This window comes from Danaus plexippus, chromosome 19 (assembly GCF_018135715.1).
Source record: "Danaus plexippus chromosome 19, MEX_DaPlex, whole genome shotgun sequence".
NCBI lineage: Eukaryota > Metazoa > Arthropoda > Insecta > Lepidoptera > Nymphalidae > Danaus > Danaus plexippus.
This window is the reverse complement of record NC_083549.1, coordinates 5,561,825-5,588,603: the sequence shown is the minus strand read 5'-3', so window position 1 is coordinate 5,588,603 and position 26,779 is coordinate 5,561,825. Positions and strand designations below refer to the sequence as shown.

Here is a 26,779-nt window from a genome sequence, read left to right as displayed (position 1 = left end):
TGCATAAATATATTGGAAAATAAACAATGACAAATTAACATATTTCATGAAAAGCAAAAGTAAATAAAAATTTAAAATACATTTATCTGACAATATAATAATTAATATGGATGTATGATTTTATGCAATTGTTTCATAAAACTTTACATTTATGATAGAAAAAAAATAGCGTCTATGGTAAGATGTAACCCGGCTAAATTGTAGAGACCATACCGAATCTTGAGACAAGACAGAGGATTTAATATTTTTAAAATAGTTGTATTATTAATAGATACACGACTCAATTCAACTTCTACACACAAATAAAAATGGTGGTCCTATTGCTTGAAAAATATTTTGTAATTTAAAATAAGTTTAGAAATCATTGTATAACAATAACAGTAGTCTTCAATAGTTATAAATATTCCCATATCGTAAATTGCATCTGGTGCCATTACGTGGTGCGTAAGCAAGTGTTGTGAATTGTGACAAATAACAGGTTGTTGAAGACACCGAAATCGTTGCGATTTTGTATACTTGCTATATTATTCAGAATATCAAAGCGAATACCATTTAAATATCGATCGAGCCGACGTTTGTATAATAACTAGAATTGCAAGTAATGTCAACATCACATACATTGGCTAATACAAGCTGGACGTCTTTATTTCAATCAGCATGTGACCCACATCTGAGATTTCTCTTCCTTGTATATTGACGCTGAAGTTCTATTATCATTAACAAAAAGAGATAATAAGCCGGCGAGAGTGAATTGTTGATTTCAAATGATCAACACGTTGGATATGTCATGTTATGGACTTGTCACGGTTGACTTAAACCTCAGCAGCTCTCGGGGGGTCAGATATGGTACGCGGGGCTCCTTCAGACGTCGATGAAACCGGTCACTATTACTTGAAATAATTCTGAAAATTCATGCAAACATAGTTTTATTTAAAAGTTTTTAAAGTAAATTTCGTAAACGTGTGAGTAAAGTTCTGTGGTGTATCAAAATGAGACTGAAAGAATATCCACCTATTACTCAAAACTAAAGGGTGAAGAATGAAGTAGGATGGCTCATGCTGAGAATCACCGGTATATTGTGCAGGTTGGTATATAAACATTAAAAATTTATTAATTTCTCTATAGAGAAAATTTAAGTTATATTTTATAATACCGCTTATATGAAATTCATATAGTATTTAAATGATAAAAGACTTTGAAAATGACCTTTGTTCTGTTTATCATTGTTTTTAATATTAAAGTATGTAGTTTAATCCGATAAATATAAGTTTTATTTAAATTAAAATATGTATCAGTAGCTCAAACATTTTATTAAATAATAATTAAATGACTTGCATATTGTTAAAATTATGTATGTTAATGTAATGCCCATCTGAAACTAAAAGAAATAAAATATCTATTACAACAATAAAAAGAAATCGCCACTTATTTTAGTATTCCATATTGACGAAAGCTTTTATTTTTGAATCTGTGGAAGTAAAAATATTAAAGATTCACAAGTTACTATGTCATATTAAACATGTATATACAATTCTTAAATATTGATGAGTACTTTAAAAATATTTAAATGAAACTAATATTTTTCCGATATACTATGCCTGCTTTATTTTTGGTTAAAACTACATACACATCCAAAAATAAAGCGCACATACTATATCCGAAAAATATTAGTTTCATTTAAATGAATAAAAACTCACAAAAGTCTTATTCTATTAGATCTCATTACTATAAAAATACTTCCCATTAAGGACATGCACTTGAATCATATTGTTATTAAAAATTTCTATATTGAATCCATTTATAACAATAGTACTTATACAACTAATGTAATCCAATAACAAGATTACATGGGGTTACTACAGGAATTATTGTGAAAAATACTAAGGAGCTTCCGACTTTATTATTAAATTATTGCCACCTTCTTGTTGTAAAAAAAAAAAACAAACACTTATATTTTTTAATACTTCACTCGAGATAACAAAATGATGTTGAGTTAAAAGTAAATGAATATTAGGAAAGTACTTAAAAGTAATTGCTTACCTATTAACCTAGTAAAGAGCTACATGCATAGTACTGTGGTAAAATATGAGTTTAAAACTAGGTATTATAAACATATAACAGATACAGCTTGAGGCGATAAGAATATAAAGTATGAAAACTATCATTTCTTCCATATATAATAAGTTTCTACACCCTATTAAGTTATATATACATTTTTTTCAGTGTTAAAATTTAAAATTGAGATGTCCCATAGATTTTGATGCGATTGTCATGATTGTTGTAAACAAGCTTTAAGAAAATAACAGATTTATTGCAAGTATAAAATCCTCCGGTTCATTTGAGCCAGCTCATGTATATTGTATTGCCACTGAAGCTAAATTTTTCTACAATTAAAGTTAATACATGCTTACTTCTGCCTGTAGGGAAATTTTATTTAATATTTAATTAATAAGAGGAAATATGCTTCATTAAGCATCCGTTTGTAATACGGTTTCCATGTTAGTGTTGAAATACTTGGCATGTATCTGTATGTGTATATAGCGGACATTTTATTTATTTGAGGTAAATTTAAAATATTCTAAAGATATAAAAAAATATATATAGTGTTTGTAATAATTGTTATATCAGGTGTTTGTGGGAGCACTGTCTGCACAATATGAAGCATTGTCAGTGGAGGCATCAAAGCAAACCAGCTCGGAGGAGATTGTGTGCTGCATCGCTGAAAAGCTCAAACTTAATGATGTAGTCGGGGGACCATACGAGCTGGCGGAGGTTGGTCTCGATCAATAGCATCATCTCATACTCGCTCCACAATATATAAGTTTTTTTTGCAAACAGCTAAAACAATTTTATATACATAATATAAATCCGACTTAAATAATCACAAGACGCATGCATTTTATAACATAAATTAAATGCAATAGTTTCCTTGGATTGGTCGTTTTAAATGCCCATAAAAAGTATATTAGAAACGTGTTTTACTATAAACAATGGTAGTGGCACAGAATACTATGGGCTTAGTCACCATCATGATAAATAGCGTCAATTAATTTTTTGCTGATCTTGTGAGAATTCCATACAATTGTAACTTCCTTAGGTTCGTCGAATACGTTTTGTTGTTTGAATGTATAATGTGTATGTTAAATTGTAAGGTGGTCGGAGATATGGTTAGTGGGGAATGCAAGGAGAGGAGGCTCGGACCAAACGAATCCCCGGTAGCCGTCATGATGCTTTGGCCTAACAACAATTCAGGACAATATTACAGGTAATGTATACAATATGCGACCTTTAAACAGTAGTTTGTTATAAATTCTTTTATCTAAAATTTTCCACACTAGGACATCTGCGATCGTTTATTTTGAGTGATGCTTTAAAAACAAACACGTCTCGGTGCCCGACGTCGCCGCACACTGACTAATATTCTTTTAAATCCTTCTGATATTTAATGCTTATTCACAATGCTTTATAAAAATCTTTAAGAATTCGCGTGACGTGTTATTTTGTTTGTGTTTTATCTGTCCCGCTTCTTTAACTTCCGAATGAGTTAATGAGTCACCCGGCAATGTCTCTTAATGTAATTGCTTACAAACGTTTGGCATTTATTGAATTTATCTCGTTAAAATATTTTTCCTCCAGCACGTAATTAATAACAGCAGCCGGCGGTATAATTATTTTAGTACAAACGACACAGATCTAACCTTGCCATATTTATTTACATTTTATATGTAAACGGTATCTTGACTTGCATAAACACGATCGCTTATAACACAAATCACAATACCTCGGCGGGACAAGTTTAAAACGACGACAAACAAAAAGAGTTGCATTAATCAAATATATATTAGTCCTTATATTTCAATAACACCTATATAACCTTTTTTTAATACATTCATAAAGTTATATAAGTACTATTGCCTATTAAATAAATTGTATATATACTTTAAACATATTATATATAAAGTGTCGCGTTTCTTATGATCCTGTTGTCCGAGTCTTTATAATATTTAAACAGTGATTCATATAATTAATGTTTCATAATATAATCACAGCCGTACCGCTGCTGACTTACTTGTATCCTCAGAGACGATATATTTCTAAGTGTCTCATGTAGCCATTGTATTTAAATATAGTTTTATTTATAACATATCTGAGATTGAATTCCGAGTTCGGTTTAATGAAGGGCCGTATTACGACAGCCGTTTGGGATATTGTTTGTGCGAATGAATCACTCTTCCTGCCGCCGCGCTGTGATAACAACCATCCTGCCAATCGGGCTCAAACTCAAAATTTGCCACACGGAGTAAACATGGCCTCATTAAACACAAACCAATGAGAAAAATACAATCGAAATGACACAAACGTAATAATAACAAATGTTTATTTTATTGTTTTCGTTATGTGACGCTAATGATGTGTTTTTTCTCAGGTTTTACTTGCGCGAGAAGATACCGGACGAGCCCTGGATGGAAAACTTCTCAGTTGATCCTCAGCTCATAAAAGATTACTTCCAGAGGTTCCTATACCAGCCCAAGGACCGCGAGTATCCCGACCTGTGCCAGCTGCCAGAACTAAACGAGCAGACCTTACTCGACAACCTCAGAGCTAGATTTGCTGCTGGATATATTTACACATATGTCGGATCTATATTAATAGCTCTGAACCCTTTCAAGTTTTATCCGATATATAATCCGAAGTACGTGAAGCTGTACCAGAACAAGAGGATAGGGTCCAGCCTACCACCTCACATCTTCGCGGTCGCGGACGCTGCGTACCACTGTATGCTTCGAGAGAGAACTAATCAGTGTATTGTAATAAGTGGAGAGAGTGGATCTGGTAAAACGGAGAGTACAAATTTTCTTCTTCATCACTTAACAGCGCTGAGTCAGAAAGGCTCCCACGGAAGTGGCGTTGAACAAACTATATTGAGCGCCGGTCCCGTACTGGAGGCTTTCGGCAACGCTAAAACAGCGCACAACAACAATTCCAGTCGATTTGGCAAATTTATACAAGTGAATTACAAAGAAAATGGCATGGTCCATGGTGCTGTGGTCCAGAAATATCTTCTGGAGAAGTCTAGAATATGCAGTCAAGGTCGCAATGAGCGGAACTATCACGTGTTTTACTATTTATTGGCGGGTGCATCGGAACAAGAGAAGGAGCAACTGCATCTGCTCAGTGTGGACAAATATAACTATCTATCAAAGACTGGTTGTAGTGTAGTGCCCGGTGTTGATGAACAGTATGAGTTTTCTAGACTGAAGCAGTCCATGGATATGGTCGGCTTCACTATGGACAAACAGAGAAGACTCTTCGCCGTACTATCAGCTGTACTTCTGTTAGGTGAGTGATGTTTGATTGAACTATTTAAATAGAATATCATGATAAAGTATGGAATATTTACATAAATTCTAAAAGCAACTAATCTATTGCTTATTATTCACTGATAACAAACAAAATGTTATCACGCAAGAGTTAATTGACCCTTAATGAAAGTTTTTTATCATGTTACTTATCTTTACATGTGTATATTTAGATTTTACTATTTTATAACCCTGTCAGACATTTCTTTTAAAGTACGTATATGTAATTTAAAGGCAGCCCTTGCAGGTTCGTTTCATATTTGGTTAGGTAGGGAGAGGAGGAACGCGTTAGATAGGGGCCTTTTAAACCTACACCTGGGACGTAAGTCCCAGGCACTGTTGAAGCTCCTCTCCCTGCAACGCGATGGACCGGGCACCCGCACGGTGAATCCATGGAATGCTGAGAGGTTTCATCTCTTTAGGACAAACACATTACAATTTACAAAGTCACCCATACATACATATGAATAAAGTTAGGTGAAAAGATTCGTGAAATTATTATAACAGCTTTTCTCAAATTCGACATTTAATTTAACACAAGTTAGAATGATGAACGCTGATGATGCATATTATGTAATAGCCAAAGCGAACAGCATATTTGGTCATAATATAAAGTTTGTATTTCCTTGGCACCACGCTGAGGTTCTATTTATTTCACTGTGATTCATTAAATTCAGCCAATGATAATAAACAACACAATTTCCTATATTACTGAAGGTAATTTATCTTATTTGTTAACAAAATACACTGTGCTCTTAGATTTTATTCATCACTCCAAATTCTTTTAAATTTATTTTATAGTTTTTGAGATGAATGATTATTTAAAAACATTAGTTTTTGAAACAATTAACAAAGTGCATGTATATCTATCTAACTCATTTTAAAACTAACAACTATTTATGTGACAAAATGTAATAAAATTGCCAATAAGTATGTATAATATAAATCATACTTAGGTTAGTTAAAGTGTTTGTGTGTGTGTTTGTGATCTGTAAGTTACAAAAACAGCGTATTTTTCCTCTAAAATCTTTGCACTAGATCTATTTCCGTTATATGTATATAACATTCAGTAGAAGTGATGATTAACGATGAATTAAAATCATTTAGTCTAGCTGGCTCTGTCCACCTATGAGGTAGTAAGGAACTTGTACCTAGAATTTCTAATGCTTTAATCTTCAGCTCATATCAAATGACCTGAATTCCCATATACATGTACACAACATAACTTTTATAAAATTGTATGGTAGGATAACCACAACAACAATCTTATTATTGATACAGATCCATATGTATGTTTACAGAATGTAAGTAGGAAATATAAGTTTCTCGGGTTTGTTTTGATGCATACAAGAAAAAAATATTTCATTTTTATTTACTCTCACGCACACACACAAACCCACACACATATATAAATACATTTTGTTTATTTATAAATAATTCCATAATACTGTAAGAACTATTTGTCTTATTTTTATAATATTTTTTTTTCAAATAATCATTTAATTTTATAGTACTGTTTATATTATTTGCTACTACACATTTTCATTTTATTTAGGCCAGTAATTTCCAGATTTATTAATACACAGATTGAGATTTATGTATACAAATTTAAAAGGAAAGTCTGGAAAAAAAAAACGAATTTGAATTTATAATGTGTAAACAAATGTATTTGTTTTCTAAAAAGTAATTACCATAAAAGGGATCTATCATTATTTTAATAAAAACTTTAATTACCTCATCGAGGGAATACTTTAGACAGTCTTTCGTGTGACATAAGCAAATGATTCTCTATAGTCGGGAACTGATTCAAAACTGTTTATTTGCAGGTAATGTTGAGTTCCACCCTCAGCGTAAGTCGTACCATCACGACGAGGCTGTGGGTGTACGGAACCCTGAAGTGGTGTCTCTAATATCATCACTGTTGAGGGTCAAGCAGGAAACACTCTTGGCCGCACTCACCTCCAAGAGGGCGCGGGCCTCGGGGGAGACCCTAGTCATCAACTACCGGTGAGTGGTAGATTGATGGATGGATGGATGGTTCTGACTTTAATTCCTATATATTATATCAGTCTAAGACAAATTCGCTTTATAAAGACTTTTATTTGAATACGTAAGAGAAGTTTTCAACTGTGTAATATATTTAAGTATATTCATTGCGTTCCAGTCTTCCTGAAGCAATAGCAACTCGCGACGCTATGGCCAAGTGCCTGTACGGAGCCCTCTTCGACTGGATCGTGATGCAAGTCAACCACGCACTGCTGTCCAAGAAAGACACACTCCGAGACCATCAGGGTCATAGTATAGGTAAATGTTACTAAATTTTGTCTTATGTTTCTGTTTGCAAAGGTTAAAAAACCCTTTGTCCGCTTTTAGATTTGATTATTTGTATTCAAACCTCTTCATATTTGCTACAAATGAGTCTCCACGATTGTTACATAATATGGTTACTCTACTCACATCAGCTGTCTACAATACCGATGTTAATTCTGAACACTTGTTGATACTCTGTTTCCGTAGTATTGTGTGTGACGTCACAAGTGTATTATTAGACCTAGGCTCCCTTTCCTTACCTTTTACGTCAAATCAAGGCTGTTAAGAATAGTATCAATTGTTTTTACCGACCGTTTATTTTATATTATACATATACTGGTGTGTAGCAAATTAACACCTCAGACCAAATAGTTTCTGTGTGTGATTTAATGTAATGTGAAATTCATAGATATTAGCAGTCAGATTTTATATATTTATGTGTAATGTAATAAATACTACATTAACCGGTAATTATTAATTGAAACTTGTCATAAGGATAAAGGATATTAATTACATAGAAAACGAGGAACGGTTTTTCCTCAATATCAACTTACAAAACTCAGTAATACAAGTATTATATTCATACATTCTTAGGCTGCGATCTTTCAGCGATCTGTTTTTTCAGTCTGTTCGTAAAATATTGTTCAGTTAAGATAAATTTAAGAAAATGTATCATACGGAAATTATAATTATTAAAATTTTCAAGTTCTCTCAGCATTTAAATATCAGAGAAGTTTGCTTATAAATTGGCTGGTCGTAAATAAAATAATGCAATATAAATTTTGGATTTACAAAAATAAATTATGGTATGATGTGGAGTACAATACGTGAAGACTGAATGATTCACTCTGGTTGGAACAAGCGATACTCCGGGTTAGGACATTGTACTTATTCATATAAGGTTTCAAAGCAATGTTCTTTTTTTTGTATCAGTACAAGTCAATTAATTTCGTAAAGTACTAATGAAACTCGACAAACAGGCGTCCTCGATATATTCGGCTTCGAGGATTTTGGACCGAGCAACAGCTTCGAGCAGCTGTGTATCAACTACGCCAACGAACACCTACAGTACTACTTCAATCAGCACGTGTTCAAGTACGAACAGGAGGAGTATAGGAGGGAGGGCATTAGGTGGACGGACATCGGCTTCTCAGACAACACGGGCTGCTTGCAGCTCATAGAGGGCAAGCCGGGGGGGTTGCTTTGTCTATTGGATGATCAGTGCAAGTTAGTATAGTAGCAGACTTTTGTTTGAACTTACCTAAGAAACTCATTTTCCATCGTCTACCCCCAGAGCCAGTACAAGTCTTCTCCATCTCACTCCCATCACGCCGTCCCTTTATTTCTGGAATCCCCATATAGACCAAGTCTATGATAAACAAATTCCAATTCAATAAGGCTAAAACGAGGCAATATATCTTTTATTCCATAATAATAGCCCGCTACAAACAAAACCAGGTCGTATTTAACATTAAAATTTCTTTATAATTTTTAGTTTTCCATGGGCGACAAACGAGACGTTACTTCAGAAGTTCAACTCAGTCCACGAAGATAACCCCTTCTACGAGAAGCCGCAGCGAAGAGAACCCGCTTTTGTTGTTAGACATTACGCTGGCAGGGTTAAATATCAAGTAAATAAAGACAGGCTCAATACTATACAATATTATTTAAGGACAAGCCTAATTTAATATTAATACGACGTGTCCAAACATTGATGAAATTGTGTCCTTGCAGGTGACGGCCATGAGAGACAAAAATTTGGATCTTATGCGACAAGATATAGTAAGCGTTCTGAAGAATTCCTCATTGGCGTTTGTACGGGAATTGGTAGGTGTGGATCCTGTGGCTGTATTCCGATGGGCCATCGTGAGGGCGTTTTTTAGGTAGTGCATTATTTTTCTATTAATTCTAAAATTATAGCCCTATTTATACTCGTATTGTATGGATTTCTTTTAATGTTTCAGAGGATACTTCGCATTTTTAGAAGCTGGTAGAAGACATCGGGTAAATAGGGTCGATGGAGCGTCCAGAGTACCCCGACCCTCGATCCAAGCTCCGAATGACAGCATCATAAGGTAAAAATAAACAATAAACGAAAATAAGCCGTCCGTCCTTCGTAATTGTGTCCAGATTGCATTGAAAGTAAATAAAGAAACGCTTTTGTCTTCAGTTAACCTCTAGCCCGACAATGCGGCCCATTAACATGTACGAGGCATGACAATGCTCCTTATAATAGTTACAACCAAATATATATCGAAACGAAACCAATGATTATATCTTAAGCTTCGCTAATACTGTACTGTATTGTGACGTTCTGTATTGTCTTGTTGCTCAGCCAACTGGTGACAGTATCGTCAATCAATCTCGCAATCAACCGCATTGCGTAAGTCACTGTTTACGGCATGCTTTACGTTCTATGTGCACTTTACGCATGTCCATGTGTATTATGTATTTCGATTCACTGCCATCTAGTTTGATTTACTTCAGAGGCTGAGTTTAGGTCATGTTTAAACCTGTAACCGATAGTATCATGGTAACGAAACACCTGAACACAGCCTCGACTCGGGTCCGGTTCCTATAATATAGAAGCCAGTAGTCGGTGACGCGATTCTTAGCGTCGCGCAGGATACTGGCTGGCATTGCTTGTAGGACGAGCCACGGATCGTCATTATAGGAACCGTCGATCGATCACGTAGTCCTAAAGCACCATATAGTGTCCGGTCAGTATGTTAACCGTGTTCTGTCCTGGAGGGGGGTGACCCGCGGCGGGGGGTGTAGGGCGCGCGGCTACAGGCTGGCGGACACGCGCGCTCGGCGACTGGAGCGTGCGGACCGCATGGAAGACCACGACGTGCTGCAGCGAGCCAGTCTCATCGTCATGTACGTGCGCACCACCACCCACCACCAACCCCCACCACCTGGCTTCCAGACGACCCGACACCGCGGAGATGCCTTGCATAAGTCGCCTTACGCTACGTCGACGACACGCTAACACAAGACTAGTATCTCTATAAGTGTGTGAGACGCACTCGGCACGTTTTGAAGTTTATCTAAACCGTGTCGTCGACGTCGTGGTCGCCGTCCCGCTCGGCGCCTCCGCGGTGAAGTGTCCGGAGCCCTAATGCTTCCGTCTCTCTCTCTATCGCTCTGCCTCTCTCGCACACGCTTCTCCGAGCGCGGCGAGATGTCTGCGGCGGCTGTCTGGGGCGGATATGTCTTATATAATTAATTCACTTCATATATTCATGCATGTTGCTTACGATGTGTACTATATCCGGGTTTTTCTTATGATTTTGTTTTGATGTGTTAGCAATGTTTCTATTTTTTTCTTTCATGGGTTTCCGGTTGATACGGTGGTGGTCGGACGTTTATTAATTTTCGTTTAGTTATCTGTTCTAACAATCATCACTCGGCTTTTTGAAGGTTGGGTTTTACCTATTTATTTAAATTTGTCGTTAAAACGCTTTTAATTAGGCCATTAGGCCTAGCGACAGTCGCATGTAGTCAGCGGTGTTCGGAGCGGTATAGTATTCGAATACTGAATTTTATTGGATTTAACAGGAAGAACAAGTCGTTCAGGCCTCGGGAGCGCGCTAAGAAAGGTCTCAAGAACTTACAGAGTGTGAAGACGCTAGCGGGACGGACGGCGCCTGCCGGAAAAAGAAAGCAACCACTCACTGTAGCGGCGCAGTTCCAACACTCGCTGGCACAACTCATGGAGACGCTCAACCAAGCTAACCCGTTTTTCATCAGGTTCGCTCATTTCAACACGTCAATACTTCCACTGGAAGTGAAGAATAGTGAAAATAACATGCAAAGTCTAAAGTGTATGAAGCGATGTAAAATTATTCGTTAGATTCGAAGGCAATAATTAATGTACACTTGCAGATGCATAAAATCGAATAGCGACAAGGTACCAAACGTGTTCGACGAGGAGACGGTGCAGCGACAGTTGCGTTACACGGGCATGCTGGAGACTGTCCGCATCAGGCAGGCCGGGTACAACGTGCGCCTCACTTACGACGAGTTCATACAGCTGTATAGAATACTGCTACCGAAAGGTCTACTCAGCTCACAAACAGACGTGCGACACTTCCTCGCCACCCTGAACTTGGATAGAGACAATTATCAATTGGGTAACTTGAGTTTTTTATATTAATATTGTGTTATTTTTTTATATACTTTTATTAATAGCACTATTAATAAATATATTCTGTTGATCTTACGTTTTGTAGTCGAATTGAAGATAAATTAAAATAATGCTGAATTTCCGTGTTTTCCAAACTAGATAATTACATTATTCATATATGTATATATAAAAGACAGTTGTGTTAGTTACACTATTTACAACTCAAGAGCTGTAGGGATATGTTTGAAAATTGGTGGGGAGATAGCTTAGAACCAGAATTAATTCTGTGAGATCGAAAAAAAAACCTAGTAATTTCCAATATCTGGTTATTTATGACCTCTGGGGTGGTATAGACTTCGCCCGGTCAGCTATACATATATTACTAATTCTAAAATTTACGCGGACGAAGTCGCGACCAAAAACTAGTATAATATATATTTTTATACTATAAAATACAAATATAATAGTTAAAAATCAGTTAATTCAAATTACAATTACACTACCTAGACATGCTTATAACATTTCACTAAGGCTAATATTGAATAAGATAATACATCTATTCCAGGCGCTACAAAGATCTTTATGCGTGAGAGTGAGCAGACCAAGTTGGAGTATCGCCTTCACCAGCAGATCATGGCGTCCATCATCACCATACAGAGGTGGTTCAGAGCCGTGCTGGAGAGGAGGAGGTTCCTGGCACTGAGGAGGGCCTCCCTCGTCATACAGACCTACTGCAGGTACACTAATTACATATCAATAATAGTTAGCAGATACTTAAGAAGAGAAAGTAAACATTGTTCACATATCTATTTATTATGTATAGACAATGGCTGGTGATCCGTCAAGAGGCGGCAACACGTATCCAAGCGTATTTCCGCGGCAGTCGTGTGAGGCGGTGGTACTTACGTCTGAGGGAGTCAGTCGTGGGCTTCCAGGCGGCGGCCAGGGGTTTCCTACTGCGGAACACGTTACCGGAACTGAGGCGACGCCTGCCCTCCAAGAACAAGGTACTAAAACTTCCCTCACGAGTAAATAATATACATATCACATAGCGTGTAACTGTCGCCTTAACAATCATCAATAACTCACCCGCCTGTACCGTTGTCATGGATAAAGTGTTGTGAACACATCTGTACGTGTTGTGTTTTGACAGCATGAGAGTAAAGCGGCTCTAGCACCGGAGACGGCCGTGTTCAAGAGTACGAGCATAGAAAAACTTAAGAATATTATTGACATTCAATTGTGAGTATTCATAGCTGTATCCCTCGCTATACAGGGTGTTTATGTACTGCGGTTTTAAAGACTGTGAATACGTAACTTTATATTATATATAATATACAATTAAGGCTTTCTTCTATCAATACATATTTAAAAAAAGTCCCTCGCGGCGTCCGTCTGTCTGTCTGTCTGTTCGCGTTAAACGGAAAACCTACTGCACCGATTATAAAACAGTAGTCACCACTAGATAGCGTGATTCTCGAGGAAGGTTTCAGTATATAATTTGTTAAGTTTTTGTATTTACTTGTACATTGTACATTGATATTTGTTGAAGATGTCGGAAAAACAGGGGCCATCTGAGAACTTTTAACTAAAACGCTGCCTAAAGTCTTTGAGATATAACAAAATAATATATTGTGAAATAGATCTCCAGAAAAGTCCGCGGTTGCATATGTATACCTTAAGGATAACATACTATATCCATTCTACAACTTTTAAAAATTAGCATTCCTAAAGCGTTTATTGGAAAGCTATTTACATAAATATGGTATTAAGTCTTATCAAAATAAATTACTTCGTTTCCAACTCTACATCAGTATCTTTAAATTACTTTTTGAATCATTTAAATCGGGCGTACCATTTGTAAGTTATCATAATATAAGTTTAATGATTCTCAAAATTAAATAGGCTATTTCATATTTTTTGTAAAGAGTCCGTGCGAAGCCGGGGCTGGTACCTAGTATAGTATATTGTAATGAAAATCTTCGATCACAAACTAAAACTTTCGATTTTATAATTTTCTGTTTGAAGGCGATTATTTTTCTTAAACTTATTTGTTTCAATAAAAATTTACAGAAATATGCTAATACAAGAAGAAGCGGAGAAAACAAGACAACTACGAGCAACACAGTCACTGCCAATAGCGAAGTAAATATAATGAAAATTATAAAACAATTGTCTGTACGTAAAAAAATGCTCACGAAATTTTAATTACAGCTTAACGAAAAAACGAGATAACTTACTGGAGAACTCCACGGCGCAGACTTACAACAAGAGACGGGCGTTGAGAACGCTCAACATACAGGAGACGGCGAACAAACAGAGCAATGCGACGTAAGAAACAGTCACATATATAGCACATGCGGAGATATGTTCAGAAGATAACCTATCGTTTCAATTCCAGCCTTCATCAAGAAGCAAATGAATCGTCCCCAGAAGAAAGTTGGAACGTTAATTCCAGTAAATACCCTCAAGGTATAGTGGCCTGGTCCAACAAGATCACGCCGGAGGACCTGGCCAAAGAACTGCTGTGGCTGAGGATTGACCAGAACTATCTCATAGCTGAAAAGAATAAGGTTCACAAATAATGTTCACATAGAACGAGAGGCTTAGCCAGAAATAAAATTTACTATATCCTTGTAATAACCATTGATATACGACTTATTTTTAATTGAATGTATATATCCTTGGGTTTGTTAGTCTACTGTTGTTTCGCGCATCTGAGCCCTGCCTCCTTGACATACATTTTATTTTATATTTCAATTGCGGCTGGGATTATATGAAAATGTTCAAAATTTTACAAAAAAACAAAAAATGATAAAAATATTTGTTGATCTCCCAAGAATCTGGTTACGTGTGTCATTGTATCTTATACATATATGTTATTATATAGCGAGAACGTGAGCTCGCGGAGTCCATAGCGAGTAGCAGTGAGGAGTATCTGAGACAAGTTGGAGATTGGAGTCCAGGGGAGAGTTCGGATACCACCAAGAGCAGTTCCAGGTATATATAGGTTAAGGAATAGGGTAAAACTTAGAGCATATTAGGGTTCCGCACCCAATGGGTTAGACGACTTCAAAAGGACGACGACGACAAAATTTCTACTTTCACCCGTCTGTCACTGGGTTGTATTTCACAAATTTGTTATTAGTTACACAGTTTTTATTCACAACACAATTTTATTGTTCTATTTTTTATGGATAATGCAATGTACGGAACCCGTCATGTGCTAATATGACTCGCAATTGATAGTTTTTTTGTACTATGCATACTTTACACGTTTCACATGTATTAATAACTTGTAAAATATCTATAATAATATAATTTCGTCATCAGAAGGACATCCCCTCAAGTTTACCAGCGTAGTCTATCGAGTACCACGTTGGAGCCGCCGTCGCGGGGCCTACACAGTCTGCCGCCTGTTAGACGAGACCCGCGGGACAATAGGGACTCCAGGGATCAAAGGGACTCGCGACCGGACTCGCAGTCAGATGCGGGTATGTACACATCTCTCGCCTGTGTCACGTGGCTTCCTACTATACAATATGACCTCGTGGTTAGCACAACTTCCATCGTCACACAACACACAGAGCGTTTTTTTCCGGTTTCTCAGTAAATAATGACATCAATACTATAATTTGTGAAGATTTGTCAATAAAAAACTGTTAACGCTGCGTATCTAGTGACGGTGCAAAGTCGATGCTAGATTATTATTACGTAAACTACAGGTAATGAAACGAGGAAGTACAGACTGCACGGTAATGTAAGGTCTACAAAAAATAGTATTGATAAGTGCCCACTTATAAATACTATTTTTTGTAGACCTCACATTAGATATGTTGAAGAATAGCACTATAACGCTCCACCGTTATGTCAACGCTAATGACCGCGCCGGCACTCGTTAATGTCATATTCCGGCGCCGCACAGGCTGCTGCTGTGTTTGATCTTCACTAATGAGTCTGTCTGTTTGTTTGTTAAATTTGTTTTCAAATCTCTTAAACGATTTACAAAATGTTCATTCTGTAGTCACAATTTGAGCATGTGCGTGTTGTGTGTGGACTCCGTCGGTAGCTTCAGTGATATTATAGTTGATAATTTTGAATGTAAATTTCTCCTGTGTTTTTTGGGATTATCTGTCTCGTTGTTTTTAATGGGCTATTACAGCGTGTGTATACAGCTAGCCTCCCCTTATCACGGTATGTGGAAAAAATGTTTATGTCGTTATTATTTCAATAATCGTCTCACATTAGACTGTTATCCACATTCATATTCTTGAGTAACACAGTGTTTCAAAAACTTTCAATAGAATTTGGTTAAAGAATGAAATCTTAAGTGTTTTACACGTTAAAGTTCGCTGTTAAGCTTTATACAATTCGCAGCAGTAGACAAAAATATATATAAAAAAAAAATAATAGCCACTAATGAAAAAGATAAAACATATTCGAGAATTAAAGGTGATGTTTATTTGTCATATCACCATTTACCATACTTATATTTTATTTTGTATTGCTTCAGCCTGCGTGTCCGTGGCGCCGGTCCCCCCCGCGCCCCCCGCCCGCGCCGCTCGCAGGTCCCCGCGCCGGGCGGCCGGGGCCCCACAGATAACGCTGCCGAACGCGGAACATGGAGACATCAAACGGTGAATATTGATAATGATGTATACAGAATGAAGACGATTGTATGTAATACAAGTGTCATATTAAATATATATGACAAATTAAATGTTCGTTTTAAACATACAATTAAAATGCACATGTATGGATGTAACCGACTGTAGCTTACGACATTTATAGGTATTTTTATCTATTTTGTCATAAGAGTCACGTATTAAAGTTATCCCCTAATGACAAAAAGAGGATTATATATTGTGGCGCAAAGCTAAAATATAAAATATTTTAAAACCTTACCGATCAATGTACATTTTATATATATTAATATTATCATCTTGTCTCATATATTCCTTAATACATAACACTATACTCCATCATGACCAGAGCTGCCTCGGAGGTTTCTGTGGGTGGGGGTGAAGCTCTTCGTCGTCGTAACTCGGACCCGGCGCCCGAGCCGCGACCCCCCTCACAGGATTACATCGGACATACTGCCAATGGACTCTTCGGAATCGCTGGACACAGGTCACTATACAATTAAAGTCGCTATACATATATAAGTAACAACTGAATACATATATATATATATATATATCTGTGGCAATTAAAGAATAATCTTACTATAGCAAACAATTTTTTTGGTGTATTCATCTGGGGTGTTTTTTTTAACAAATAATCTAAAACAGTTTTCTTCTCAATAAAACATCCCAGACTTCTCTCTTTGTCACAATGTTATTTTAAACTTATATTTCCTTACAGGTTCCGCAAGGGCACAAGATTCGCGAAAGGCGATAAATGTGTGTACTGCCACCAGGCGATCGACGCGTTCGTCACCCAGGGCCAGAGGTGTATCGACTGCAAACAGCTGTACCATACGAAGTGTATCCAGAACAAGGGCGTCATAACCATGCCGTGCCCGAGCCCCGTCACCGTGGCCGTGCGGAACAGAAATAAACACAGGAAGAGGATCATGATGAAGGAATCGCCGTATAATATAACGAGCGACCAAACCAAGGGTCCCGCGGCCGGCTCCAACTTCAGCCTGACCGGCACGTCGGAGTTCATCGACAGGACGGACAAGATAATATCCGACGCCAACGAGCTGCAGGCGATGCAGAGCTTCATCACCAAGAAGATCTACTTGATGGAGTCCTCCGAGCACGAGAAGCAGTCCGAGGTAGCATCGCTGAAGCTGACCTTGATCCTAAACGGTTCCATTACTTCTCCAATCACTCTTAATAGTGATAAACGTTTTAATATATTTTTGTTATTGGAATTCTGGGATCACTTCAGGTCTTCAATAGTATATCGATGTCAGCCTAGATGACGGTTACTAGATCATTTATACGACTTGTTTTTTCTTTCAGGTTGATAGAGTTTTCAAACACGCCCTACGGGAATTCAAAGATAATTTAGTGGCTACGTACAGCGTGGTGGAAACTAGGGGCTCGGCTTTAAAATACAAAGATTTGATCGGTAACTTCTTACACGTTATGGAGACGGTTTGTGCGAGAGAGGGCTCGACCTTATCTATCACTATGGGAGTCAACGCGTTCAGAGGATTCATGGACGAGTTCATGAGCCAACACGAAACAGATAAAGCCCGGACCAAGAGAAAAAAGGACAAGAAGAGAAAGGTGCGTCTCAGTCATATTTAATTTATATTGATTAATTTATATTGTAATAACGTTACACAAGACACTAATATATTCTACAATACATACAACTAACAAGTGTTTAGTAGGAGTTGGCACTATCGCCCTGCCAATTACTATAATAAAGTGTGCACTCGTTTGTTTATAATATCAAGAATATTTATCGACTATACACGGTAGCGCGACTCTTACTAGGTGCACAATAATATAAAACTAATAGCCACTAAGCCGTTTGCATGCGAAACTTACTCGTGTGGTCAGTTATCTCTCCGCTTCCAGTTGGACGATCCCATCCAGTACAAGGGACACAACTTCATACTGACCATGATCAACATACCGACCGAGTGCGAGATATGCAAGACGTTCTTCATGTGGCCCATAGAGAGGTCCCTCATATGCCAGACGTGCCGCCTCGCTTCACACAAGAAGTGCTACATGAAGGTACACACACATACTCACACTGCATACCATTACAGGTACACTGGTGTTGCTATGCTTTAACAATAATGAAAAAAAAAATTAATAAAAGAGAAATATAGCGACAAAATAAATCTATAAACAAAATTAGAAAAAAGATCAGACGAACAGCAGCTGTTTTTATTACAAATAAACTTAAAATATATCTGTAAGACAATCGTACTAAAAAGTGTTTTTTTAATTATTAATCTGCACAGAATAATTTGCGATTTTCTTTATATAATGTTCATATTAATTCCAGGTATCGACTCATTGTCGTAAGGACGCGGGAACACCGTCGGCTGCCATCGTGGGGGCTGTGGACGCCGGAGGACGAGAACAGTTCGGAGTACTACAGAGAGGGAAGGTGAGATAATACGCTGTTACTACCAAAAGAGAAGATAATTAAAAAAATATTCAAGACTACGCGTGATGACTTCAAGGCGAATGTAATATATTAAAAAACGATAGACCTACTGGCTCTCAGGTCGTAATGAACGTAATAATAAATTACGTAAGTCGTAATGAACGTTACGATAGCAGGAGCGCCGCTTCCTGCCAACTACCGTCGCATATATTTCGTTACCACCTTTAAATTTCCCATATTTTTTTATTTCCAATTTTATATTCCTAAAAATACTTGTATTATTCCTGGTCGTCATTGTTGACGACTTATCATATTTTTTTTAACTTAATGACATTCCATATAATATGAAGTATAGAAATTGCCATTAAATAAAAATGATATACAAGTTTATTTTGTTACTTTAAAAGCCAAAATATGACTCATGTTCACATTAATTCATTGTTTTTTCAACATTCTGTATTTTAATATTACTATAACTGTCATCTGGCAATATTAATGCAGGGTATAGATTATGCACAAGCAACAACATAATAATATATTCAGTGTAAATTTTGTAAGATGATCAATGTAGTATTGATGACATTAATATAATTCAAAGGTGTTTGGAGTGCCATTGAGTGACCTGCCGACCGGCGAGGGCAACATACCCGTCGTGGTGGACCGCCTGATCACTACCATTGAAATGACCGGACTTTACACGGAGGGGCTCTACAGGAAGAGTGGACTCAGTTCTAAGGTGTGTACGCAAGCAATCACATAAAGTTAGAGCAATAATTATTGTTTTCCTGTACTTACCTTAAGGCTTGATTCTTCATAGATATTAAAAAAAAAACTATTCGAACTAGGCTTTTAAATTGGATGCTGCTATAGTATATATGTTAATTTTAATTTTACTATTCTATATTCGCAACCTTACTTCAGTCAGTTTATTCTTTGTTATTTTTGATGAATTGTCCAATATTGTATCGTTTCATAGGGAGTATTAACACTGTTTCCAGGTCCGTGAGCTCCGTCTTCTGCTAGACGAACGGCCAGAGGAAGGTGTTGAACGTCTGGACTCGTACGCGGTCCACGTGCGCGCCTCCGTACTCAAGAGTTTCTTCCGGGAGCTGCCCGAGCCGCTGCTGACTTTTGACCTCTACGACGACTTCATACTAGCCGCTGAGATCACAGATCCACAGGTGATATGATTTTATATACTAAGAGTTACATTAGTTACTATTTTAAATTATGGTTCCTTAATATTATATGTCGGTCCAATGACCTTAAGGACACTTAAAAGCACACTTAGACTTAATTTGTGAAGCTGTGTTGATACTACCTGGTGTTTATTATATGAAGTGAAAGCTAAAATATTTTTAATGTTCCTATTTACATTTATAAACCATATAAATATTTCAGCTTTTTTATCGTTAAATTTATATTTTAGGAACGAGTGTCTACAATTTTCACTATCTTAAAGAAATTACCGAAACCTAATTATGATATGGTTGAGAGGCTGATATTCCACTTGGCGAGGGTGGCGCTGGGAGAGGATCATAATAGGTAACATTTAAAAATAATATATAGACAAAAAATGATTTGACTCGAGCTCTTCTATATACTGGCAACATCGTCACTTAAATTTTAAATATCGAACATATTTTACATAATCATAGTGATACATAATGAATAAATATTAAAGGCAGATAATATATTTTTTTCCAGAATGGGCCCGAATGCTTTGGCGATAGTTTTCGCTCCGTGCATTCTTCGCACTCACAAAGTACAGCCGGCTCAGGATTCACTTCACGACATAGCTAGACAAACGGCCTGCCTTGAAGCCATACTCGTGGATAAGATTAATAATGTATGTAATGAGTACATATTATATTCTCTATTATGGGAAAAGTATACGAAAAATATATTCAGATCTTGCAAACTGTTCTATAAACATTCATCCACGTACAGATTAGAACATTAATCGTGTATATCTCCATGTGTATGACATTTTCTAAAATTGATAGTATTATATGGTTATGATTTACTCTACCTTTAATGCTTTCTACAAAGTAGACCCTCCCGGAGACTCTCAGTCAACAGGGTTAATAGCAATAGTCAAGTGAAAAGAAAAAAATTAATATTTTAAAAACGTTTAATTTACCCTCATTTTATGTTTTTCTGTCAGTTTTACTAATGCTAAGTGAAAAACTACCACAGAATTTACTTACGTCAAATTTATTATCTGTTATATTACATATATATTTGTGACTTCCGCAATGTACATCCTGATACACTTGACATAAGCCGCATGTGACGTGTTTCAGACGCGGGGTACACTAGCGGACATAGCGACATTAGACAAGGCCTGCGCCACGGCATCCGACCGCCTCACCATGATGAGACGCAGCGCCGCCTGCAGGCCCGAGGAGCGCATACTGGAGGGACACATACACGAGATACAGAAGGAGAAGGCCATACTCACCTCCAACCTGCCCTCGCTGTTCAGGTGACTCAGACTATAAGACTGCTTGAATACCAATAAGCCACGAAAACACGAAACACATAGCTTTCTTTACGTGTACTCGTTATATCAGTGTAGCCTGGTGTGAGCGATCGACTCTCCTTTACGTTTAACAGGCTTGTTGATAAAATTTGTTGATTCTTGAGAATCCTCAACACTAGCTTAATTTAAGCTTGTTTTTACAAAACAGGTCAATGCCCTAAAGGACATATGAAAATAATTTTGAATCTCCAAAATGTATAAAGTAATTATTATTTTTAGTATTTAGTATGTATTAGTATCAGTATCATTATAATATAAATGAATAATTGATTTTATGCAGAACGACCTCAGACGACGACCTTCTATCGACGACGGATCATGACGGGGAATTTGGCAGCACCGACGACCTCAGCACGGGGGCGTCTTCACTGAGGTCACAGAGACTCCTGCACCGACAACTGTCCTCTGACGACCCCATCATGGTGTGAAACACCTTCCAAGAATATCTCAATACCTCAACGGGTTCAAGACATGTCGTTCGACTACGAAATATACGTATTTTAAGATCGTCACAATTACAAGTCTCCTTTGATATGAATGTAGTTTATATTATTGTATAGCTGACTAGACACTACCTGCGACGTCGCTTCCCTCTAACTTCTAAGCATCGTCTACATATTGTGCACATGTTGGTAGTGATGTAACGTTCTGGGAAGATACGTTTGAATTTTGTCATTTTAAACTTCCTAACATCTGAATTATAGCTATTATAAAACTTTGTTCCGTACGGTGTGTAGGTCGGTGGAAACAAAGATCGACATACACAATGTAGATAACTAAGATACGTATTGAAATCGTTGACTTGAGACAACGAGAAGCCATAACAACAACATCCCAACACATACATCTACTGCCATAGTCTGCACTGAGGTATAATGTGGGCAGAGAGTTGGTACATTTCTATACTATTTGATGTTTTCTGCGAGAATGTTTTGTAAATTGATAATTATGTAAATATGTTAATTTTTTGTTATTGTTATTTAGTAAAACTTACATAAAAATTATCTTTACATAGTGAAAATGTAACATTTTTTAATGTTATCCTTAATTTGTTAGAAATGGATACGAACACTTGTTATGGCACTATTTATGAACCACAACGTTAGTCCCTAACATGATATTGATTTATTAATAAGGTTTTAGTTATTTTAGTTAATTGTTTCACAGATAAAGTTATGTCACTTTAATGGAAACGTGGCTGTTTAGTTGCAGATCTGTGTGTAAAAAAAATTAATTTCTTTGTCTAACTTATATTATTTTTCTTGGACAGCAAAATGTAAAGTGTTGCCTAAAAGTTGAATTCCTATAAACTCAGGATAAATAAATTGTACTATATCCTTATAATGGGTAAATCTTAAACGTGATGGTTCAAAGTCAATGTTGACATATTTTACTGCATAAGAAACCATAGCGTACATTTTGTTGTTTCTATTGTTAAAAATTACTTTTATACAAAATGATACAATACGATAAACGATAAAATCAAGACAAAATTACTCGCCTGTACACACTAAGAATTTTACACTTTACACAACGGAAACAGCAATTTTGAGGCCTAAACTAAGTTTTTTAAGTGTATCGTTTACAAAAAAAACATCAATGGATGCCATTGCCATTTTTTTTTTTAATTAACGGAACGGAACATTTTTTATTTGAAATTATTATAATTTTTAAAAATGTGATAAATAGAGATTTAAGGTTAAAGGGAATATCAACATAACATAATTTACAATTAGTTACTAACAAGTACTTTTTAATCAGAATAGAAGTATCCGGTTCAGAAGCATCGTCTCGCCGTTATCCGCGGCGCGCCACAGCAGTGATGTGTTATTCCAGCGGGAGACGTCTCGTAGGGCTTAGTGTTAGGAGCATGTTTCTTGTTTAGTGGCTATTGAATGTTACAAACGTTTGGTGTGTGGCGAGAGCGTCGCTTGTGGTATATCTGTTAGTGTTACCGATTGTACCTTGCTTATATTTTATTCGTTTCATAATCTAAAAGACTGTCTATTGTTAAGCTTTGAAATTTATTGTTAAGTCACAAAATGTTTTGTCTGCTTTTAATTATTTACTTACTATTCAGACAACGAATGTTTCTGTGAATTTGTAATTTTATGCATTTTGTTTTTGCTTAGCGTTACGATTCGTTTTGATATGTCGCTGTAATATTCTATTAAGAGGCCATTACTTTAGTAATTTTTTTGGAATCTCGCATTTTTTTTTCATTTTTGTAAATAAATCAAAAATGTTTGGTATTGCTACTTCATCGAAACTATTGATTTTGTAACTTATTTTGGTGCCAATCAAACGAGTATTTTTAGTGAACGTCCGAAGCTGTTATTGTGGGTTGTGTCACAGTACGTTACTGCTCTTTCTGTGCCTTCAACTTATTTGCTTTCTGTAAGCAGCGGTTCGTGTAATAAATGTTTAGATGTTAGTATACTGTCCTGGATGTTGATACTTGCTATGTATGTGTAGTGGATCATAGAAAAAATATTATTAGCTCCGTACGACTAGTAATTATAAAAGTAATATTTTCTATATCATATATCTTTCAGGTGTTTTACTCTATATACGTGAAAACTTTGCTTGAAGTTGTAGGTTTAAAAAAAAAACATATATTTGTGATCCCATTTTAATGTCATTGAAGCGCGAGTCTGTTTAGATAAAATAAGACGATGTGTAATTTTTTTTTTGTAAATAAAAAGTTTGTATAATTTCTTTAAGTTACTTCTGTATTAATTCTGAGAATTGTTTTATTTTAGGTGATGATACTTCTTAGGAATAATAATATACTACTTTTTGATTAACGGTGTTTTAAATTTTTAACAGGTGCATCTAGTTCGATCCGAGATATTAACAAGGGTTCTGAAAACTTTTTGTTATAAAGTTAAGGTTAATTTGATGTTTACTTCCAAGAGACACCAACAAACTTTATATACGAGATATATCAATAAAACAAGCTCTTATTTACACTTGACCATTGATTTTACTAATTATGAGTACAAATCTTGCAGAATCACAAATATTTTTGGAGCTCCAATACAAAACAAATAAAAGCTTGTACAAGACAAACTGCCACTGATTCAATATTTTATGATATTATCTTAGTTTGATATTCTAATTGATGCAAAAAAAAAAACAGTATTTATTAAAATTTCCCCTCTAAGGAATATCTTTTAAGTAAATACAAGTTCTTTTAACAATTCTTACTGATGACTTGTAATATATTATTAATAATTTTGTTTTAGGAATCCTATAATAATTTGTCAATATAATGATTATAAAGAAATGTAACCAAAATATTATGCAAATTATGATAAAAATAAACAATTGCTGTGGATAAATGCAGACTTTTATTGACATATGAAAATTATTATTTAATTTATATCTACATCCATTTGTTCAGCTGGTGTTTGTTGCCATGGCAATAAACCTATCGGGCAATTTGCCCAAGCATGCTCATGAGAAGCCAGATAAAAAACTCCATGTTTCTGTTTATTTACACCTTTTGGTTCACTCTCAGTGATTAGGGTTGTCACGACATCTTTAGGGTTGTCATCAATCACAATAACAGACTCATCTCTCAGTGTATCTCCATTCAAATCGAGGTCATCTACTGTGTATATTTTAGAGGTTGTTTTGATTTTTTTTGGTGATGATATCGCTTTTGCCAATTCACACAGCTTCTTTATAACTGGTTGGGGTAATTGGGGTCTCACCAAAGTCAAGAGATCCTTGATGAAACATGTTAGATATTCATTGTATGTAGAAATTATAGGTTGAATAAAATTTATATTAGTTAAATCCTTTGGTACTGGTTTGTTTAAATCTAATAAAAGGTGGCAGTTCCTTTCATTTGGAAACCAGTGATAAAATAGAGATCTTAAGTCTTTTGATCTAGATGTTGATTCCTTTGAAGCTTTCCTGAAACAAAAAAAAAAACAAATTACTAAAATATAATTACATATTACAGAGATAATAATTGTAAAGTCCATCAACTCACTTCATAACCTGTTCCTGAAATAGTTGAACTTTCCCTAAAGCCTTCAATATAACTGACACCCAAAGGGCAGCCAATTTCCGTCTCTTGTCACACATTTCATTACTTTGTACTCTCTTTATTAATTCAATTAAGAAATCTTGTAGCAAGTCATAAGTGTGGAGAAATTGTAGAAGCATTTCAAAACATTGAACAAAGGCTTTATTGAGTTGTTTTTTCAGCTGGTAATTATATTTATCAAGAAGAACATAGAGTTCCAATGATAGAAACAGAGAGTTTTCAGATAATAAAATCTTATTAACATAAGTACAGGCCGAGTCATGATAAAGTATTTTCTTTACTGTAGGTGTTAGAAAATGATGTAGATTTTTTATTGTGATAGTTTTTAAGTTGGAATAGTCAAAACTATCACCTATAATTTCTTTTGCATCATTAACTAAAGATTCTCTCAAAGTGGCATCGGGTACGTCAGCAATGGTCCTAACATTGCATCCTGGATGTGAACAAATACTCAGAGATACACAAAAATTTATAAGTGCTTCAATTTTGTTTTCCCTTTCATTCCTTTGCATTGCCACTTGACCAACAATATAATCTCCAATATATTCTTTATGTTTATCCCAATAATAATTTTTAAGCCATTCTAAACTTAATAAACAGGCTTCTCTTAATAACTCAATCTGGGGGAGCTTATTACCATGAGCGGTGTCATGACGCATATCTATTATCCATTCCGGGATATTTAAATTTTTAGCAGCCTGAAATAAACTCTGCCCCTTAGCTGTCTGTGTGTCCAGCATATGGTTCACAAAACGCATTAGTGCGGAGGAGTAGGCAAGGCGAATTAAGTGATCACTATGCAATTGAATTAAATTACTTTTATCTTGTAGATGTACTTCAAGCAGAGTCAGTGTCGACTCAACACCGGATGGCAAAGAGGGACATCTCGCTTTCCATATGAGTAAGCAGTCCAAAGCCTTTTGTTTTGTAGCAATAGTTGAGGTTAGCCCATATAGGTCTTCATAGACTTCACGCCACTCTTTTATGTTATACCATGGAGCAATTTGAAAATTTTCACTCATGATTTCGAATTGTATTCACGTTTTTCACCGATCGAAAAGTATTTTAAGAATGCTTATTTTAAAACCCGTTTTGTATTGCTGACTGAAATGGTACTTTACTTCAACATATTCTTAGTTCAAACAATATATAAAAAAACCAGGAATGATATTAAATATAATTTAATAACTACTTGTTCTTTACATACAAAATCGCTTGCAAAAACATAACCTAAAAAGTGTTAAAACTTAAAACACTGTCAAAGTTGAGATCAAAGATGTCAAATGTCAATA

General features: G+C 36.0%; 2 protein-coding genes across 5 annotated transcripts; one reads left to right on the top strand and one right to left on the bottom strand.

The window, feature by feature from the left end:
• Positions 1 to 280: 280 nt before the first annotated feature.
• On the top strand, positions 281 to 24,771 carry LOC116768216 (unconventional myosin-IXAa-like). Of its 4 annotated transcripts, none has more exons than XM_061523435.1 (33): positions 281 to 1,084; positions 2,629 to 2,772; positions 3,153 to 3,265; positions 4,427 to 5,340; positions 7,187 to 7,367; positions 7,525 to 7,664; positions 8,651 to 8,897; positions 9,166 to 9,301; positions 9,405 to 9,553; positions 9,635 to 9,745; positions 10,422 to 10,550; positions 11,232 to 11,423; positions 11,559 to 11,806; positions 12,365 to 12,536; positions 12,623 to 12,806; positions 12,953 to 13,041; positions 13,873 to 13,944; positions 14,014 to 14,130; positions 14,201 to 14,372; positions 14,690 to 14,799; positions 15,133 to 15,293; positions 16,313 to 16,436; positions 16,792 to 16,929; positions 17,164 to 17,581; positions 17,772 to 18,041; positions 18,339 to 18,500; positions 18,778 to 18,882; positions 19,481 to 19,618; positions 19,881 to 20,063; positions 20,312 to 20,427; positions 20,590 to 20,731; positions 21,189 to 21,370; positions 21,708 to 24,771. In XM_061523435.1, the coding sequence occupies exons 1-33, from the start codon at positions 1,049 to 1,051 to the stop codon at positions 21,853 to 21,855; spliced, it is 5,943 nt and encodes a 1,980-aa protein (XP_061379419.1). In that variant the 5' UTR covers positions 281 to 1,048; the 3' UTR covers positions 21,856 to 24,771. The 4 variants fall into 4 exon arrangements, with proteins under 4 accessions (XP_061379419.1, XP_061379420.1, XP_061379421.1 ...); XM_061523436.1 differs by lacking the exon at positions 10,422 to 10,550 and adding an exon at positions 10,006 to 10,053; XM_061523437.1 differs by lacking the exon at positions 10,422 to 10,550.
• Positions 24,762 to 26,779, bottom strand: LOC116768152 (uncharacterized). The gene is made up of 2 exons (XM_032658809.2): positions 25,431 to 26,779; positions 24,762 to 25,351 (listed from the first exon to the last, which is right to left on the bottom strand). Exons 1-2 carry the CDS (start codon positions 26,507 to 26,509, stop codon positions 24,805 to 24,807), a joined length of 1,626 nt encoding a protein of 541 aa, XP_032514700.2. The 5' UTR covers positions 26,510 to 26,779; the 3' UTR covers positions 24,762 to 24,804.

Coding starts and splice junctions, on each gene's coding strand:
- LOC116768216 (XM_061523435.1), top strand. CDS start 1,049: ATGGCTCATGCTGAGAATCACCGGTATATTGTGCAG. Junction 10,551..11,231: donor CGAGCCAGTCTCATCGTCAT/GTACGTGCGCAC, acceptor TGGATTTAACAG/GAAGAACAAGTCGTTCAGGC. Junction 11,424..11,558: donor GCTAACCCGTTTTTCATCAG/GTTCGCTCATTT, acceptor GTACACTTGCAG/ATGCATAAAATCGAATAGCG.
- LOC116768152 (XM_032658809.2), bottom strand. CDS start 26,509: ATGAGTGAAAATTTTCAAATTGCTCCATGGTATAACATAAAAGAGTGG. Junction 25,352..25,430: donor TTTCAGGAACAGGTTATGAA/GTGAGTTGATGG, acceptor TTTTTGTTTCAG/GAAAGCTTCAAAGGAATCAA.